The sequence below is a fragment of the Centrocercus urophasianus genome, unplaced genomic scaffold (assembly GCF_019232065.1).
Source record: "Centrocercus urophasianus isolate 14NV4802_14NV808 unplaced genomic scaffold, USGS_Curo_1.0 seq_19, whole genome shotgun sequence".
NCBI classification, from domain to species: domain Eukaryota; kingdom Metazoa; phylum Chordata; class Aves; order Galliformes; family Phasianidae; genus Centrocercus; species Centrocercus urophasianus.
The window spans coordinates 19034559-19054867 of NW_024884744.1; the positions used below are offsets into that span (position 1 = coordinate 19034559).

Genomic DNA, 20309 nt, shown 5'->3' on the forward strand with positions numbered 1-20309 from the left:
CGCGGGCCGGCGGCGAGACGCGCTGCCATTGGGCGAGCGGGGCGCCGGCGGCGGTGGCAGCGGGTTGGGTTGCGCCGGGGCGTATGTCTCGGCGGGGCCGGTGGCGGGTGCAGCCCTCGGCGGGGCCGCCGCCATGGACGCAGGTGGGTGTAGAGCCGCCGCTCCTTCCCGTGCCTTGGCACGGCCCGCGGCGGTCCGGCGGTCGCGCCTCTTGCGGGAGGAGGGCCGAGCGCCGCGGGAGGAAGGCCTCGCCCTGCGGGGGCCTCGGCTCTGCCAGCTGCGGCCTTGAGAGCGGCGTTTGTCGGAGCGCGAAGGGCCGCCCGGCCCCGCTCGGCTGAGGTTCGGGCTTTTCTCAGTGCGGAGCGAGCGGAACCCCCGCGCCTCCGTGTCTGCGTTTGGCTGCCGCTGGTCGGGGCTGGGACAGCGCAGGGCTGCGGGGATGGGGAGGGGTCTGCGGGCTGCCAAGGGCTCTGAGGGCCGTGGTTTGTTCGGCCCGGAGCGCGGGAGCAGAGCGGAGCCCTCGTGGCGGCTGCAGCTCCTCACGGGGAGCGGATGGGCAGCGCCCAGCTGTGTGCTGAGGGAACGGCGTGGGGCTGCGTTCGGGAGGGGCGGCTGGGGGCAGGGAGAGGTTGTGCAGCACGGGGCGGTGGGCACGGCACAGCTCCAGCGGGCACGGCCCTGGTGCCAGAGCTCAGGGAGTGCTGGGACTCCGCTGTGAGACATCGGGTTTGGGTGGTGCTGCGTGGGGCCGCGGGTTGACCTCAGTCATCCTTATGGGTTTGGTTTGGGATGTTCTGTCATAACTTGGTCTTACCTTTGCCTGCTTCTCCTGTCTGGCCCTCATCTCTTCCCATCGTACCAGCAGAGCTGCTCATGATGGAGCTCTTGCTTTCCCACAGGAAAACAAGCTGGCACTCGGATTGCAGCAGGTTTCCCGCTAGCCATGCCCAGCACCAGCCTGCCCTTGCCCTGTGCAGAGATAAGCAGTGCTCTGTGATAACAGCATCTCCTATGCCTCCTACCTGCTGGGCAGGCATCTGCGTGGGGCTGCGCTTCCAGGGGCCGCGCTGCTCACAGTGTTTGTCCACGGCCTCGATGCTGAGCTCCAGTGGGGCTGATAGAGTCCCTGCTTTGTGCCAGCATGTCCTTGTGTGCTGTCACATCAATGTCTCACACCTGGGAACTGCGCGTGTTCTGACAAGTGAAACAACACAACCAGAGCCAACGGGCGTATTTGTTTGCCCTTTATGTAAGGCTTATCAAGGGAAGAAAAAAACGTGCTGTGATAGCAGGGCTTCCCTCCACTGCATCTCCTCCTCTGCAGGGCTTGTCTCGGGCTGTGAAGTATGGAGCACTGGAGCCCTGTAGCCCAGTAGCCCAGTAGCCCAGTGACAGGCTGGCAGGCTTCGAACTGCTCAGCCTCACCATGCCTTAACTCCTTGTTTTTGCTCAGATAATCGGGATTTGTCTTGTCTGAAAGCGCTTAGGGAAAAGGAGGGACTTAATCTCTCTTCTGCAAAGGCCAGAAGTAAACGTTCAGGCTGTTCTTCAGCCATCTGCTTTCCAAGCATTTTTCAGCTTTGAACTTCTCTAGTACAGTAGATTTACCTTCTTGACCCTCAGAAACGTCCTGCATCTGGCAGCAGCTTTCATCCTCTCCACTGTGATTCCCTTTTGATGTACTTTTGTTAGCCTTGAGGGGTGACCATCTGTTTCATTCCCAATACTTTTGCTGGTGTTCACTGGGGCTGCAGGACTTGGGGAAAGCACCCCTGAGCTGTTGCTGCCCGAGGAGCATTTGTTCCTGTGCTGGGGAGAGGAGCTCTGCCAAAGATGGGGATGCTCTAGAAAGAATTTGGAGAGTGACAAAGCCTGGTTATTGTAAAGCCTGGTTTTCCCTCATCTGGCATCCCAGATCTTTATTTCCACATTTTTTTTATGTAAAGAGGAAGGAAGAAAAAAAAAAGTTGACAGAACTTTCAAGCTGCACATGCAAACTACGGTTGAGATGATTTGTGCTGGAGCAAAGATCAGCCCTTTTGCTGTGTAAAGCATAAGGAAATTCTCTTGAGTCATCGATGTTTAGACTCCTTTGTTTCATGAAGTTGACAGAAAAGCAGTTCTTGTTTTGCTAAAGTGGTGAAAGTTTGGCACGTGGAAGGCTTTGCCTTCTCCATCAGGGCTTTGGGATGCTCCAGCAAATCCCATGCAAGGTGTGCCTGTGGGGCAAAGGTCCAACCACTGCTGCGTCACTCTAAGTGTGTCTGACACTGCTGGAAGGAGAAGCTGCCTTTCTGACGGCGTGCTCTGCGTGGCTCAGACTTTCACCCCTTTAACTTCCAATCCAGTGTATGCTGGTGGAAGCGGAGCCGTTGTTCAGATGTGTGTGTATGTGGATCTCCTGCAGAGGCTGCTGCTCTGCCGTCCTGGATGCGCAGAGGTCAGCCTTGAAAACAGTTCGAGGGCTCCTTGAAGGTGAAGTTTTGGATCACTGCCTGAGAAAAATTGCTGATCTCACCTGACTTCTGCAGCTGTGAGAAGAGCATCTTCAAAGAGGATTTCTGCTTGGTGAACTCCTGGTGATATTTATGGACCGGCCCTTTGCTTCTAACCACGCAGCTCACTGTGCTCTTACCTGAATTACTTTGGGCCTGCCTGCTGAAATGTGGAGCTCCTCTGAGCAGCAGCACAACGTCATTCTGAAAAAGCGCCGAAGGTTGTGAAGGTGGATATTTGTGAGGGGAGGATGCAGCCACTGCCTTCAGTCTGCTGGGGGTTTATTGTTCTGTTCAAACATTCTTAACCTGAACTAGGAGCATTCATTTGATTTATTCTTTTTTCCCTGTGATGGTGAGATTTTAGCCCCTGTACTTAACCTGTCAGATGATGGAGAGTGTTTTCTTTAATTAAAAAGGCAAAACTCCGTATGTGCTAAAGCCTGCCTGTGTAGTTTAGGTGTGCAGCTGGACCTGCCAGACTTGTGCACAGAGCCCCTGAGATAAGGCATTCAGCTGAAGGGCTGCAAGTGTGGGACCTGTCTTTTGCACAAGTCTCCCAAGTGTTTGGCGTTGTAGTACTTGCAGTTTGCATGCCCTGCACGTGAGCTGACCCAGCAGGCAGCCTGGAAGCTGCTTGGGCAATTGCTGGTCCCTTCCTGTGTAGTAATGTCACATCTGTAAGAGGAATTTGTGAAATTCAGAGGAGCAAACAGAAAGCGATGCACACTTGAAAGTGTTTGCAGAAGTTGTAGTTGAGTGGAAGGATGTCAGCACTGAGCAAGAAGAGAGCAGAACAAGTCAAGCTATTACGGTAGGCACAGCATGTGGACTGTTGGAGATTTGTCAAGTTTGGCTACTACACATAAAACCATTCTTAATTTCCCCTGACAACATTGAGCAGTGAAAAAGATTGTGTTACTTTGCTCCCACTTTTCTGCGTGAGCAGAATTGCTTTGCTTGGATTGCTTCATGCCTGGGCTAGGGCCAGAGCATAGTTCAGAATTTGGTTTAGGAGCCCACTCTGCGTTTGTGTTTCCAGGGCTGCTGCTTACATGGGAGCTGGTCTGAGTGGTGATGTCCTGCTGCTGCTTATGGGTTCCTTCTAGCACGGGAACTGGCTTCCAGTTGAGAGAGCCCAGAGGCAGAAGGCCGGTGAGGTACTTGCAGGAGCCAGAATGTCTTGCACAGCTTGTTTTCATGGGTGTAGCATCTTAATCCAGGGTGCCTGGAAAGAGGAGGGGCAGAGCCTTTCTGGAGCCCTCATTTATGAAATGCAAATCAGCCAGGTCATCATTTACTGGAGCTCCAGATGGTGATTTTGGAAAGCCCAGTGAGGAGCAGCTGGGACAGAGAGACTCATCTTCTGTGCACACCTGTTTGTGAGCGTGGTGGCATCTGGTCCGATGGCAGGTGAACTTGTGGGCAGCAGTGAGGTGTGCACCATGGCTGGTGGCTTTTGCAGGAGGTGGGAATGAGTGGAACTGGTGGTCGTGTAGTCTGTCTCCCTGTTTTAACCCCAGGCCAAATGGCCACAGATTTTAGTGGGTTTGGTATTAGAACTATTTGCTTTAACAGTTGCAGAACCGCTAACATAGCTTTGTTTTAAATTTAACTTGCAGCTTGTTGAAGAATTGAAATTGGGTACAATTCTTAACCTTCAAGTGATTTAGAGTCAGCCTCCTCCACCCCCTGAGGTTCACTTGCAAGATTTCCCAAATACAGACCTAGTGGAGCACAGCACATCCAGCTCATCTTCCCCCCCTCCCGTCCTTTTGTACAAGGCTTAAGCTGCCCTGATCCAAGGGCATGGAGCAGCAGCCTGTGCTGTGTGCATTCTGCAGAGTGCAGCGATCAGTGCTGAGCGGTGGTGTAAGAAGAGATGGATATTTGGGTGCTGATTGTGAAGGGAGCAAGAATAAAGCAGACACAAGGTGTGTCTGTCTCTCGGAAGCTCAAACCTCTGCACTTATTTGCATTCCTCACTTTTAGCATGACCTCCTTGAGCTGCAGACTGCTTTGGACAGGCCGTGGCTTGTGCTTCAGCTCGTGGCCTCTGAGGATGGACTGACTTGAGGAGCGAGGTTTGGTTTCCAGCTTAATGCAGTCCGCATTTCTCATATTTCACCACCAAAAGCTGTGTTCTCAGGAAGAAGCATCTCAGTTGCTCTGCTCCCTTGAAAAGAGGACCGCAGTGCTGTAGCTGATGACTGCTAGTGTTTGCACAGTGATAGCTGTGCTGAGAAGCACTGCAGTTGCTGGCTGAAGTCCTTGACGTTTTCTTGACCCACTCAGTTTCTACTGGGCCAAACGTGGAGCTGATCTAACCTGGAAGCTCCTCTGTTTCCTTGCTTGTGGAGCAGCAGGCGAGAGCTGTGGGTTCATGGGTTCCCTGTTCCTTACAGTTTGTGACTGTAGTGGGAGCCAAACTGTTTCTTACTGGTTGCTCTGAGGGTAAGTTATGGTGTCACAGCACCAGTTCTGCAGTACTGTTTTTGTTTGATTTTTGAACAGCAAGGAAAAAACAATGAATGATGCATATATTTCTTTCTTTCTATTCCAGCTACTCTTACCTATGACACTCTCAGGTTTGAATATGAAGACTTCCCTGAGACCAAAGAGCCTGTTTGGATCCTAGGCAGGAAATACAGTGTTTTTACAGGTATTTTGCATGCACGATGCTATGACACTGCAGAAGATTGTTAGTGTTACATGTTTTATGTGCAGCTAGGTGACTGCAGACCTTGCAAGCGCAGAGCAGAGCCTATATGCTGTCAAAGCATGCAGATGATAACTTCTATGCTTCCTTCTGTCTGGCCATCTCTGTAGACTCCAGAATATCTTTGCACAGAAAGTTACCATTTAGTAGTTACTGGCAAATGGATAGCTCAGGGGAAAGGCAAGAAAAATTGTTTACTGCTTCACAGTTTACCCGTGACCGTGGTGTTTTTGATTGGTTGTAGCTTTTTTTTAAGGGAAAAAGTTTCTTTTGCCTTGTGGCACTGTTGCATTCTCCATGCAGATTTTGTCTGTCTGGGCCAGCAGGCTGTGTGCAGAGCAGGACACTGTTAAGGAGAAGGATGGGTGGGAGATGGGTTTAGGAGTGCTTGGTGCCATCTTTGTGCATGCCTTTCTATCTTAAAACTTTCAGAGAAAGAAGAGATCCTGTTGGATGTGACCTCTCGGCTGTGGTTCACCTACAGAAAGAACTTCCCTGCCATTGGTAAGTCTAAATGCATCCTGGAAGTGATGGTGGCTCACTCGTAATGAAGTCCAACCCAGTGGGAAATTTTCGGTGGCTTCATTTGGGTTAGAGAACAATCTCCAATTGGAACTGAATGTGGATTAGGCTATCGAAGTGTGGGACATGCAGATGATCGCTGATTTTGAAATATTAAGCCAAGTTTTGCTTCACTTTCACAGAAAGGATGAGGAGAAAATAATTCTCTGACTCCTGTTTTGAATGTCTGTCTATAAGCTCTCCTGTTGTAAATGCGACCCTTGAATCAGAGAGCAGTGGGTGGGTTGTCTTCAAGGCAGAAGGGCTGTTTGTTTTTCAGTACGTTGAATGAGGTCAGCTATGGAAATATGCAGTTAGTCATATAGTCATACTATATGAAATAGCATGCAGGTTCCTAAAAGTACTTAGATGTCAGTTGCACCAGGCAGCTGTTCGCTCTGTAAAACTGTTTCGCAATTCAGAAAATACTCTTGGGTGATAAAGGATAAGGCATGAGTGGCATTAAAAACAAAAGTGGATTCAAAAGATGAGCCAATAACATGGATACGTTTGTGGCTTTTGACAGTGCAGAGAAAAAATCACCAAATTCCAATTTCTAAAGTAGTCACCTGTTCTTCCAGTGCAGAACAGTGATAACTTTTAGAAAGTAATTTAGGATTTGTGGAGGAATCTTATGCTGATATCAATTTCATAGGAAAACTTCCTGAATTAACCACGTTAGTTATCAGAGCAATTTTTGGTGATTCGTGCTGATTGGATCCTACAGAAGTCTAAAGAAAAATATTATTTAATGATGGCTTGGGCTGAAGGTTAAAGGTTAAGGTTAGAAGCTGGAGATACAGAACAGAAATTCCTGCCTTCATGCATCTTTTCTAGAATATGTGAGGGTTTGGGTTGGTTGTTTTGTAGAGCTTGGAGGGAATGTAACACGCAGGATGTTTAGTAACTTAAGGAGTGTCTCACAGTGAACTTGAAGGCAGACTTCTTAAGATATTATGTGTATCTTTCTTTCAAAAATAGAAAGCAGCAGCAATACAGACCAACTACTTTTACCAGCTGTGCTAAGGTGCAGCTGACTTGGTGCCTGTGAGTCAGCTCACTAGCTGTGGCCACACTGAACATTTCAGCTCTGAAGCCTGTAACAACAGCCAGACCTTCACTGAACAAACAGCAGTTTGCTTTGGAATTCTGTTCTGTGTGTTACAAGTCTTTGTTCTCAGGTTTTCCAGTGAGAGTTAACATCCAGCCCGTTCTCCAGTGTTATGGAGGACGTTTGCTGTTCTTGCTGCTGCTGGAAGATTTTTTCACTTTTTTTAATCTAACCCCATGTGCACAGTGGACTCTCATCCAGTCATCATCTGCTTGTGATGTGGGAATTCCTTGTGACTGATTAGTCTTGCATAATGAGCTCCCTTCTTAAAATGAGCATTCCAACAAGTGGTCTGTCACAAGCACCTCTGTTTCGGAATGTCTCTGAATTAGGTTGAGAATCTGCAAGTAGACTCAAAGGCTGCTATGCTCATGAGAAATTCAGCTGTCTTTCAAGCTGAGTTGCTTGAATTTCCTTTGAAGTTGTTGTTTTTTTTCCCCCATCATTTAATGTTAAAGATTTGTTTGTAAGGGATGCTATTAGGCTAGTTGCTGGTAACAGTGTTTTGATTTCTCAGCTTTGGCTTCGTGAGCTAGCATAGCCTTTATTCCTTGCCCAATTTCTTGGATAATTCTGCTACCCATGCAGGCTCACAGCACTTCCCTTTTTTCTGCCTTGGCCGTGTTGTTCCATTCCTTACATACTTGCTTTCTGTCCTTGTTTCCAGGAGGAACTGGTCCCACATCTGATACAGGCTGGGGCTGCATGCTGCGGTGTGGCCAGATGATCTTTGCTCAGGCCTTGGTCTGCAGGCATTTGGGAAGAGGTAAATCAGAGAACTGACTTCCAGGGCCGTGTGCTCGCACCAGTGCAGTGCTTCTAAGGGTAGCAGCTGGGAATTGCTGAGGGCTCGGTAGCTTTTCCCTGAGTTTTCTCAAGTTCAGGGCTGATGTGTGAAAACTTTACTGGAAACTTTCCAGTAGGTTTCTTCCTGCAGCTGTCTGCAGCTCTACATAGTTGAATGTGCTTGTTCAAGCTGTAAGAAAAGGAGAGTCCTGTAACATGCTAGCTAATTCCACTGACACCAATCCAAGTACTAAGCTTTTCTTGAAGGGCTTTTTTATATACTTGAAGTTTAAAAGGGCCTACCAAAAGAACCTACTCACTTGTAAGTAGCTTGGCTTTTAACTTGTCAAGAAGTCCTCTCTTTGTGCCTAGTCTCTTCTGCCTGGAAACTTCTGTTCTTGCACTTGAACCATACTTGGTCTGTATTGGATTTCTTTCGTGGTTGTTGATTACAAACATAATTTCCCAGAAATTCAAAAGTAATGAGGTCTCCTGGTTTTCTTCAGAATGCCTGTCTATGGGAAATTAACATCTTATTTTTCATTTGTGGGTTAGAGGTAGAATTTGTTTTCTGATTCTTTTTCTGTGTGATGTTCTTTTATCTCAGCTGTGAAAAAGCTTTTTTTTTTTTTTTTTTTTTCCTATTGAAATTCATGGTTTGATGTTGGGAATGCTTCAGATGCTTGATAGTAACAGTGACCTGAAAATCTGGTCAGTGGTTGGTGCAAAGGGAAGAGAGATTGTAGCTTGCTAATAAAGATCACATTCTGTTTCACGTACCCCCTTTGTTTGTTTTAGACTGGAGGTGGATAAAAGGCAAGAGGCAGACAGATAATTACTTCAATGTTCTTAATGCCTTCATAGACAAAAAGGACAGCTACTACTCCATTCACCAGATAGGTAAGGATGCTGGGTGCCAAGAAACGTGGGGGGAATGTCTTGTCTGAGTTTCCTGTGAGCAAAGACCATTTTGTGTTCATTTCTGTAGCTTAGCTGAAAAACCGAGCGGCTTATTTTCTGACACAGTGCCTATTTTCTGATCTAATCTGAAACTACCATTCTTTATTATGAGGGATTTTCCTTCTTGGCTTCATTCAGACCTTCAAGTTTGTGTAATGCTTTAGGTTATATTCAGCATCAGTTTCTGTATCCTATTTAGCCAAGGTGAGAGAAAAGCATGTGGCTGCTGTTCTCACCCAGACCTTGTAACGTGAGAAGACTGCAGGATGAAGGCATTTTCAGAAGTAGCAGTTAAGCTAAGGAAGGAACTCGCTTCAATATAAATTTCTCTGGCAAAAGAAAAATAAAGCCTGCTCTAATATTTTCTGTGAAGTGTTAAGATACCTATAGCTTCATCTACAGTGAATAATACGTCAGGTAACAGGTGTTATTCATAATCACACACTGAGAATGGTTTTTCTCCTGAGGTAACACTGCCATTTGGACTTCTGTATTCCCTCTCTGGGAAGAGATTTGCTCTACAGTCTTTGAGGATATACTTGTCTCTTTCATCAACAGCACAGTAACCCGTGAGAGGTTAGGTTCTGTTGACTCCAAAGTGTTTCCAAGTGAGATCTCTTCTCCATTAAGTAAAAATCCTGGCTAGGAAGGAGCACAGTGTAGGTGAAATTCTTTGCTAAATTATGTTTTCTTGTCATGCAGCCCAGATGGGAGTTGGAGAGGGGAAATCCATCGGTCAGTGGTATGGACCAAACACAGTTGCACAAGTGCTTAAGTAAGTGCTGAATTTTTCCTTTATTTCTTTCAAACAAACCAGTGGGTTTGTATTACCCCCTGCTTCACAGGTCTCTACCCACTGGATGAAGTGCAACTGTGTATGTCTTAATGCTGTTAGCAGGCAGTTACTTGACCTTATTGACTTGATAGGTGTGAACTTGAAAGGAGCCCTTCTTTTATTCAGAAGGTAGCAGGATGTGACAGAAAACTGATTTCAAATTGAGGAGGCCCCCCTGGCAATCCCTTTCCTTTCCACAGCGCTCACTTGTAGAACAGAGTAGTGCAGTGCTCTTTGCAGCAGACCAGAAGCAGCTGTCAGAGTAGATGATCACTGCTGTTGTTTGGATCTCTGCTGACATCCTAATTGTCATCGTTGTCGAAAGGCTGCCAATGAGCCACTGAGTCACAACTGCATAGAAGAGGAAAGTTTAAGTATTTGCTGCCTGGGTTCCATAGTGACAACAGAGGATCAGGACTGTTTAATTGAGACATCCAGTGTGTTCAGAACATTCTAAACATCCTCCTGTCACCATCCTTTCCTCAATTCTTCGACTAGGTTTGTCAGGAGCTCCATGAATAGGTAATCACACATGCCCATTTAGCCCAACATGTCTGTAGGTGATGGGGAGATACTTCAGGGGACACCAGTAATTTTTTTTAAAATGAATTCTTAGTTATTTATTTTTTTTCTCCTTATGCTACATTTTTCTGGTAATGGGAATCGAGTTAGAGATTGTATCTTGTATTTGAAATCCGTTTATTCTTCTTTTTCCTATAGAAAACTTGCCACTTTTGATACATGGAGTTCACTGGCAGTACATATAGCCATGGATAACACTGTTGTGATGGAAGAGATCAGTAAGTACCACGTGTGGATAGAACATAATGTATCCTGCAACAGCAAGAAGCCAGAAAACAACTGGAAAGCATGTGGTCATGCAACACTAGAAGCATGCAGTAAATATTCCGTTTTAAAGCTGTGGATAAGTGTGCTACACCTGGATGAGACTTGCTTTTCCAGGGCAAGGAAGCTCCTTGTTTTGCTTTTGCTTTGTCTGATAAACCTCAGACTTGGCATTGTGGCCTGTGGATCTGGAAAGAAGGAACTGCTGACTTTCAGGCAATAGGTGGGAGCTGCTTGGAAGGTAGTGACAAACTGTTTGTGGCCACCAGTGGGATGTGGCACATGGCTGCTTCCTTACCCGTATAGTGGGGTAGGAATGTCTCTGCTACTAAGCAGAATAAGAAAATGAGAACTCTCTAAACAGGAAAAATGAAAAATGGGGAATGAAGGGAGTCGTCTCTGGAGACATCCTTTGAAGATGTCCTTTTAAAGGAGTGCTCGCTCGTTTCTTTTTCCTTTGTTTGTTTGTTTGTTGCATTCTGACAACTGGGTGCCTGTGGAGGCTGAGCAGCTGTGCAGTGTGTTCATCCATAGAGTGCTTGCTCAGGCTGCAGTGCCCCAGTCACAGAAGTGAGTGATGGAATGGCTGTTTGCTGCAGTCCTTTGTTGTCCTGGCTGCACAAGCCTTCCCCTGTTGTTGGTTTAGGCTCGAGAGGCGATGTGCTTACACAGCAAAAAACCATTCCGTGTTTTCTGCTGGAATAGTATTCTGAAACAGCACACAGAACAATCCAGAGAATGCTTGAGCTGGTGCCGTTACTTGTGAGACTGTGGCAGCTGTCAGATAGATTGACTTTGGCTGCTGTGGAGCCAAAATCAATGAACAGACAAGGACTCGTCCCTACAATGCAGCACAGCAAAGAGTCTTAGCAGGTAGTCTGACTGAGAAGTGCTGTCTAACCTTAAGTACAAGTAGTCCTAGATATGTGCTGATGTTCTTGGGCTGAACAAAGGTCAGCATAAAGACAGGAACTGGATTTATCTTTCGCCTTTAGCCTGAAAATATTCCCTCTAGAACTGAGGTGTGCTGGCTGCATGGCTTGGGTATGTTGCAGCTCATTTCTGTGTGGCTTGTGTTAAGCACTGACACCACTTCAAGTACCGTGTCCAATAGAGCCTGTGATGTGTAGGGTGGTGTTTGTCTTCCTCAGCTGAATCATGATGTGCCTCCTGTTCTGGAGCTGGAAGTCTCTGTATGAGTGGGTCTGACATTATGTATCTGTAGGTGCCTGTTTTCTATCTTGTGCCCCAAGCATCTGTCAATAGTGAAATGTTCAAAAGTGACTGCTGGTTCACACATCTGTTAAATTCAGTCACTGATACTGCTCAGCCTGAGGTGAGTAGGAAATAACCTTTCTCTGCAGCAGTGGAAACAGCCACGAGAGCCTTCTCAGTCTGTCTGTTGTTTTGGGAACGTGCTCATAGGCTGCATACAGACACATCTTCCCTTCGAAAGGGACAAGATAGGGAGCAATTGCAAACTTCAGTGCAGCTTCTCTCTCTCACTGAGGCTTTAGCTCAGAGTCCTCCTTATTCTGACCTTGGAGGTAACATTCTCCTTGTTCAGCTGCATTTGAAGCCTGTAGCAGTGAGCAAGCATCCTGTTGTAATTGCTGTGATGAAGGTGCTTGTTTACATCGTGTCCTACCTGCCAGATTCTCCTGGTATTCAGGTTAGGCCAAGAATAAATTAAATGAGCCTCTGGCATTTTGTCTAATTGCCTTGAATTAATGATTGAAATGCTGTGAGTTTTTCTGGTTTTGTTTCATTTCTTTACGTGCATGCACTCACCCAGCAAGTAATGAAATTAGCTTGTGAGACAAGTAGGCCTGGGGATGGTCCTGTGTCAGAATCTGCATAATCTGGTTACATTCCAGGCTGCCTGTCTCTTCACCAAGCCTTTAGAGTGAGGATGCACAGTGTTTGTCATGGGCATGCCCTGGGGATTTACACTGCTCCACATCTTACAGGCAAAGCTCATGCTAAAATTGCAGATTTTACTGATCACCCATTTGGGGTCTCTCATCTAACTCCTGAATGATCCCTACAGAGTGTGTAAAAGTTTTAGTGAAGCTTAGGAAAATTACAATTACTCAAAGCAGATACCATGTTTATATCCTGTTGCAGTGCTCGTTCCAGGTGAAGATTTCCTTATTAAGCCATGATATTTTTCTCATTCAGTTCAACTGGCCTAAATGGCCTCGGTACTTCCCTGGAATTAAACACATGGGTTGTTTTTTTTCCCACCCACCCTGTCTAGATGCACTCTGAATTCCGGATTTATGCCTTATGTCCCAAGCAAGTCGTCCACCTGTGTTGACACAGGTTGTTGCTCAGTGTTCATCTGCAGGGAGAACTTGCATTTTAATGGCCCAGCAGATGGTGGCTGGGAGTACAGCACGCTTTGGCACAATCCTGATGTAAGAGATGAAATGCTGAGCTTGTCCAGAAGCCCTGCAGGGGGCACATCGTGGGATCACAGTGGTGGACCTCGTTAACTTCTTTTTTTTTTTTTAAGTGCTGTAGGCTTTTGGAAAATAGCAGTTGTTGATCAGAGCTAGAACAGGATTATGAGAGGTTTAGAAACTGAGGTTTTTCTGATGTTTTCTGCTCATGTTCCCTTTTCGTAGGGCGGTTGTGCCAGTCCAACTTCTCCTGTGCTGGAGCTGCAGCATGCCCTGCTGTAGAGGCAGACGTGCTCTATAATGGGTACCCAGAGGAAGCAGGGGTTAGAGATAAGCTCTCACTGTGGAAACCATTGGTGCTGCTGATACCTCTCCGCCTTGGGCTCACAGAGATCAATGAAGCCTATATTGAAACACTAAAGGTAGGGGATCTGAAGCTGACTGTTGATATTCTGACGCTTAAAGACCCTGCTGTGAATTAAGTTGCTTCTGGAAGAAAAACATATTTAGAGACGACCATTTTCAGAGGTCAGGACATGGATTCTATGGGTTTTTGTCAGGAAAGTGTTGCATTTATTGTTTCAGGAGCTTTTTTTTCAATTTTCATTTCATAACTTAATCTTAGTCCCTGTTGGTGGGATGGTACCCCACTGCTGAAGAGCTTGTTCAGCACAGCTGTCCTGCGCCTCAGTGAGCATGGTGTTGCAGACTCTCCCCGTGGCTCTGAGCTGGAGCTTGTGCTGCAGGCTGAGGGTAGAAGCATGCTGATGGTTGCCCTGTGCAGTAGGAAGTTGCAGACCTTATGGTGTGCAGAGTACATATGTAAGAGAGGATGCACATTGACTTGCTGTGCTAAAGGTGGCAATGGCTGAGCTGTACAGGTAAGAGAGCTCTGCGTGCAGGGTGGGCTGCTTTCCCATCACGCAGTAGGCAGTTCTTGGATACTGCAACTGGAGAAGGAACATGGACTGTTTCCTGAGTGATGCCTCCCTCCTGAAAGCCCTGTTGCAATATGACAATTTCAAGGATCTTGTCGCTGAATGGAGGCAGAGCTGGAACTTGCCCAGAGGGAGTTATAGAGTAGTGCTGCCATTTTCCTTTGGTCCACCTGTGTGTTGCTATCAGCAGTTAAAGGTGTTCTTGAGTTGCTGTTGTGCTCCTTCAAGGCCTTGTTGCAGCCTTTGTGATGGAGCTTTTTTCCAGAAATGACTGTTTCTGCTGCTACAACTGCTGGTTTTTTCAGTGTCCCGGTCTTTTTTTTTCCCTGCTATGTTTTCAGATGTTTGCCCTTGTTTCCACTTGCTGTCTCACTGTCTGTCAGCTGTGTGTTTTCTGTATTGCTTTTCCAGCACTGCTTCATGATGCCCCAGTCCCTCGGAGTGATCGGAGGCAAACCAAACAGTGCTCACTACTTCATTGGTTATGTAGGTGAGTGCCCAGAGTACTGCAAAGACTTTCCAAGCATCTCCCCACAGCTAAAAAAATGTTTGTGGAGCAGTAGAGCTCTCCTGCTTGGCCTGTAGTGCGTGCTGCAGGTTTCATTTTTTCCTGCTGGAAATGTGGAAGGCTGCTGCAAGCTGAAACCCTGCAAGAAATCTGAATAATGTACCTTTGAACAGGGGCAACAGTACAGGCTACACACTTCTAATGCTAGATCCTGTCTGTAATGATGTGTGCACAGGCTCTAGCTAGGTTCAGAGCTGACCTCCCTCCAGGGATTTGACTGTGTATTTACCTGCCTTTCAGTTCTTCCCTTTCTGAAACACTACAAATCATTGTCCTCTCTTCCTTCCCTCTGATATTGAGACCTAAAACTGTGCTTTGGATTTCCAAGGCTCTCTTGAGCTTACATAGGACCCTGGAAGGCATGAACAGAGCCTGCAGTGCCCACATAGTGCATGTGCCTTGAACACAGATGGAGTGGGTGCCACGGTTCTGCTCATGCTGGCTCTTTGTATGGATGAGAAGTATTGCAGGAGTGGCCAAAAGCAAAATGCCCTGAGTAAATGCTAGGTTCCTCCTTGGGATTTCAGGAGCTGGCTCAATTATTGCTCTTCCCCCTTCTTTTTATCTCACTATTTGCTTCTCAGAAAAGCAACTTCTGGCATGGTTCTTCCTGTTGATGTCTCGTTGCCTGTCTGTCCAGGTGAGGAGCTCATTTACCTGGATCCCCACACCACACAGCCTGCAGTGGAGCCCAGTGACAGTGGCTGTCTCCCCGATGAAAGCTTCCACTGCCAGCACCCTCCCTGCAGAATGAGCATCGCTGAGCTCGACCCCTCCATTGCAGTGGTGCGTTCCTGCTGCTTGTTTTCTGCCCAGCTCACAAATAGCAGGTCCTTGTTCCACAGGGGCCCGGCTGAGGCGATAGGTTGGGTGGTCTCCAGGCAGGCTGTGCTCTGGGCAAGTATGTTTCAATTGCAGTAATGTTGTTAAAGAAGCTTCTCCTTGAGGTAGGAGCTTGGTAGAGAGATCCTGCTTGTGGAGTGATTAAATGCTTTCTCCAGTGGGGCATTCTCTTTCCCTAGAGTCTAGTTTAGCTTTGATTCCTGCCTTCTAAGGGGCAGACCTGAATCCACTTCTGAATCTGATACACTTCTGATCACACAGATCATACTTCTGATACAGTGTGATTTGTATTCTGTTGAACCTGAGATGACTGCCCTTGGTTTCCACATGGGTTGTTTCTGTCATTTTCCTTGTGCAGCAGAGCAGATCATTGCATTGATCAGCACTTGAACACTCTGACTCTGATAAGCCTGTGGGGAGTACTCAGTTTAACAGGGCACTGTAAGCCACACCTCGCAGCAGGGCAGTTAGTTGTTGTAACTGCTCACAGTCCTGGTCATTCTGTAAAGACAATTTCTTCTTACAGGGCTTCTTCTGCCACACAGAGGAGGACTTTAATGATTGGTGCCACCAAATCAAAAAGGTTTGTGTTTATATGGCTGGGAAAGGAATACAGGGTGTTATTGGTTCCAAAGTGTTGCACAGAGAGCTTGTTCTCTGCAGCATGATCCCATTCTAAAGCATATGTAAGTAGTTGAAGACACCAGAAGGATTCTAGCTCTAAAATTCTGCAGCTGATACGAGTGAAAGTATTTGAGAAATCATTTTTTCAGCTGCAAGGAAGTTCCAGCAGATCAGTATCCCTCTCCTAACAAACCAGAGTGCAGTGAGTACGGTGTTGCAGGTTCTCATGGCTCTGTTCTTTTCCCACAGCTGTCCCTGGTAAGAGGAGCTCTGCCCATGTTTGAACTGGTTGAACGCCAGCCATCACATTTCTCCAACCCTGACGTTCTGAATCTCACACCAGGTGAGGCTGTGCAGGGAGGAAGAGCCAAGAGGCGTTTGGTTGTCTAGAAGTTGTATGGAATTGCACACTGACTTTTGCTGTGTTCCCATTTGCCCTCACAGTTCCAAAGTCTGGAGCTTTTTGGTCAGTTTAATTCTTTGGTTTTCAACCAGTGGTTCAGATTCCCATGGTATCTCAGCGATTTTTAGGAGGAGTCTGGATTAAAAAAAGCTCAGGCTACTCTAACAGTATGAATTTATGATTTCTAAAGAGATGCTTAAAGAAATTGGAAAGGTCCACTGAAAAGGCTGAAAACTGAGCTTCTGGGTATTAAACGTTGACAAAGATGAGGCTGATCACATATACCTCCAAGTGCAGGGGATTCTTTCCCTGTGCATTTGCTTAGTCCTGGTGATGCAAATAGCAACAAGTGTTAGGCACTGTTTTGGCTGTCAGGCTCTGCTTATCGTGTTAATAATGAAAGTGAACACTGCCAGTGGCTCTGCATTTGCTGCAAACTGTGCCAAGAGGAGTGAGTTATTCGTGGGCAGGCTCACCCTGTCACCAGGCATTGGACTGCATCCAGTCACCTGCATCCTGCATTCATTGCTTCCTTGCTGTCTCTTAGCACGAACTTCCAGTCTTTCTTAGCTCACTGTCCTATTCTGTAGGTTTGCTTATATTGTCTGTTGATCCTTGCCTATATCAAAATGTCCCTAATTACTACCTTCTTTACTCATGAAAGTGTTTTCCTAATGAGCTGCTTGTCCTTCTCTTCCCCAAGCTTTTAGAGCCTCTCCTGTTTGTTTTGACCATACTTTTCCTTACTGTTAGCCCTCACTAGAAGGATAAATGATGCGCTCATGGATGCTCCATTCCTTTGTCCTCATTTTCTCCAGTCAGTTGTGTTCTCTCTTCAGTTACTTAAGCATAGAGGGCTGCTCCCTGAGAAGTGCCTGAGGAAGTTATGCTGCAGCACCCACAGTTTGCATGAGGAACACTGATGCTATCTGTACACACTGCTGTGGAATTAAAGCACGTCACAGAATATTCAGAGGGTCTGCAGCCTCATGTTCATGCACTTGTCCTTGTTCTCAGCAATCAGTCATGGTAGTTTAGCTTCTGCTGACTGTTCTGCCAAGTTTGGTGTGTGCTTTCTTAAAGCCTGGGTTCATGTAGATTTCTCCTTCACTTCCCCAGCTTGCACACACCTTCTCACTTGAATTTCCCCTATGGTAAAGCTGCTTTTCCTGTACATATGTGCTTCCTCTACACCACAGAGTTGAAAGGGTGGATGGAAGAGAGCAAGCAGAAGTACACTACCCTTTCTTCCAAAACATTCTGCATTAAGCACTTCAGTGTGAGTGCAGGCTGTGCACTGTCCAGTGCTGCTGGACAGGAAGGCTGTACAAAACAGTCACAACACAGAACTGCACTGCACCGTGGCAGAGTCAGGATTTGTGAAACCTGGTGCACCTTCTGCCATGTAATTCTCTCAAGTGCATTTTCCATGCTCCTATACTTCTTCAAAGCCTTTACTCACATGTCATAAAGCCTCTTAAGCGTGTGGGTCTGTGACTCGTATCAGCAGCTGGTTTCTGTGCTGCTGAGCAGTCACTGCGCCCCATGGAGGTAACATTTTCTTCTTCTCTTGCAGACTCCTCCGATGCTGACAGATTGGAAAGGTTCTTTGACTCAGAAGATGAAGACTTCGAGATCTTATCCCTTTGAAAACAAATAGGAAACTGACTCTGCAAATTTGTGTTATGTGTGGGGAGAAGTGGGGGGAGGGAAGCTCCTTGGAGAGCCTGGGGCTACCGGTTTTCATAGGTGCTTGCTGCCATCCCTGCCTCTTGTCCATCCTGACATTCTGTGCAGCCTCTGAGTGGAGCGTGCATTGTCTGCGTTGGGATGAAGAACCAAGTGGTGTTGCAGCCTTACTGGCTGGAGTTGGGATTTCTCAGCAGAAAACGCCTGCTGGAAGTGGATGCAGTGGTGCCTAGGAGTTCAAAGCCTATCTGTTACATCAGCAGGTCAGTTGGCCTTCTGGGGAGCCGTAGAAACCTTTAGAGCGCTAAATCCTTACACGGGGACTTCCCTCTGAAGCTTAAGTAGAGCCACCCCTCATTTAGTAGGTGACACGTAGAGTTATTTCCTTTAGCAGCTTCTCTTCTCAGCGGCCGATTTGGACTGCAGCTCACAATGCAAATGACAGCAGACACGTCCCAGTGAGGCAGCTGTGAAGCACCCAGAGTGCAGGTGGCTCTGTTTCCTGCAGTGAAACTCCTGTCCGTGCTTTGCAGTGCACAGCGCTTTCTTACAGGTACAGTCGCCCTCTCCTGCTCACATCCTGTCAAAAGGGAGCTGGGGTAACTTATGAATGAGGGCTAATTCAATAAGCAAAAGGCTGTCTGGGCAAGTATGGACCTGTGCTGCTGGAGAGGAACATCACCATCTCAACTAACAGCAGAAGGAAGGGAAGGAGAATAGAAAATGTGTGTGTTCTAGCTGAGTGAGTTGGTAACACGCTGTGCTTCTACTATGGATTTATGTCCATACCAAGTATCTTCAGGAAAGGTGCTTTGAGCAAAGAACTGGAATCCACAGGCCCTGGGGGGAAAAAAAGCCCACTGCAAGGGGAGAGGTGAAACAGGACAACTGAGATCTGCCAGCCACGTCCCAGTGTGCAGGCATAGCATCTAGTGAATAATCCTGTTGAAGTGGAGAAAAAAAGTTACACAATTCCTCAAGGAATCCTCTGCTCTGTGGGTTGCTGAGCAGTTCCTCTAGCTATTCCTGTTAGACATTCCCTTTCCAAACCAGAAAAGATGCCTGAAGGTTGAGTAGGCTTCATAGCTGCGTTGCTACCTTTCCATTTGCTATTCTGCAAGCTCCTCTACCTGCAGAGTTTGCACAGGGCAAGGTGCTGCAGGAGCTAACCCATAGAACCCCATTTCCAGTAGTCATGCCAAAGAAGTCAGCAAAGACAGAATGTCTTGAGAAGGAGGATCCAACATGATGCTAGAAGTTGTAGCTGCTTTAAGATAACAGCTCTGCTGCACAAACAGAAAGGTAAACCATGGAGGAGAACTGACTTAATGCAAGCTGCAACAGAATGTTGTCTAAGTAGTTTCCTTAGTGCATGCTGCAGACTGCAGATCTGTTTACAAGGTTTGTTTTGTACATACAGGATTGGAACCTATCAGTTAATGCTTATGTGCCCAAGGGTGGTGACAGCTGGCTAGAAATTACTCATTTTCCTCCGTGACTGACCTACTGATGCTCTAACTGTCCCTATGCTACCCAAAAGCAGAGGTTTGAACTGGGAACCACAATGCTTCTGTCACTAAATTATTATTTGCTGCTTTCTGCCTGCTTCTCCTCTTCTCTCTTGTAGTTAGGGGAAGAGGCAGCAGAGGAACTGGGGCTGTGCTCCATTCATCTGCTTTCAATTTGTATCTGAATAAACAGATCTAAAATCTTTTGCCTTTCCTAATGTTCTTGTACATTAATCTCAGGTGACGTTGGGTGGTATTGAGTAACCCTGCAGTGCAGGGGGGAGCAGTCTTGAAACAGCAGCACCATGCCCTTGTTATTCTTTTAGGGCAAAAGCTGAATTACGTACAACAGCGTCTTCAATCTTTCTTATCTGCTAGAATAGAGGCTGGCTTTGTGGTACTGCCTTAATGATTGATATTCCTGTCCCAGAGAGTGAACATCCACAACATGCCAGCAGAGACAAAGAAACACTGCTGTGGTTCAGTTCTGCTACTCACTTTTGAAGTTGTATGAACGCTGGGGGGAAAATAATAAAACAGTACCAAAAGGCTTCCCTGCTTAGCAGTGCAGCATCTCACTGCTTCTGAAAAGCATAAGCCTTTCCAAGACAGGACATGCTTTTCTGGTGAGTCTCTGCCACATGTTCATTTGAGGTAAGCAGGAGAAAGAGCCAAGCAGAGATTGAGAAGTTAATATTTCACATTGGTAGATGGAAAATAAAACTTGTTTCCTTTACAATCGTATGCTCACTGTTTAGCTACTCAACTGCTAGTTTTCCATCGTGTCTGTTTCTAGGAAGCCTTTCAAACACTGTGCCTGCAGTGGTAAACATTTCAAAAAGAGCTCTAAACTCAAGAACCATTTTTTTTTTCCCCATTTTGCCATGCAGCAGCAGGAGACAGCAGTTGGAAGCAGCAGCTTGTGCTGCTCCACAGCAGGTCCTTTTTGTTGAAGGCTACTCACTTGGAGTACATTTTTCTCTTGGTTGGTACAAACTGCTGCCAACGTTCAGTTAAG

At 46.7% G+C, this 20309-nt stretch overlaps 1 protein-coding gene across 2 annotated transcripts; it reads left to right on the forward strand.

Moving 5' to 3' along the window:
• Window positions 1-63: 63 nt before the first annotated feature.
• Window positions 64-19497, forward strand: ATG4B (autophagy related 4B cysteine peptidase). Of its 2 annotated transcripts, XM_042821153.1 has the most exons (13): window positions 64-143; window positions 5059-5157; window positions 5647-5718; window positions 7554-7652; window positions 8471-8572; window positions 9335-9407; window positions 10188-10267; window positions 12944-13140; window positions 14068-14146; window positions 14865-15010; window positions 15594-15650; window positions 15941-16034; window positions 17671-19497. In XM_042821153.1, the coding sequence occupies exons 1-13, from the start codon at window positions 134-136 to the stop codon at window positions 17742-17744; spliced, it is 1182 nt and encodes a 393-aa protein (XP_042677087.1). In that variant the 5' UTR covers window positions 64-133; the 3' UTR covers window positions 17745-19497. The 2 variants fall into 2 exon arrangements, with proteins under 2 accessions (XP_042677087.1, XP_042677088.1); XM_042821154.1 differs by lacking the exons at window positions 14068-14146; window positions 14865-15010.
• Window positions 19498-20309: the final 812 nt, after the last annotated feature.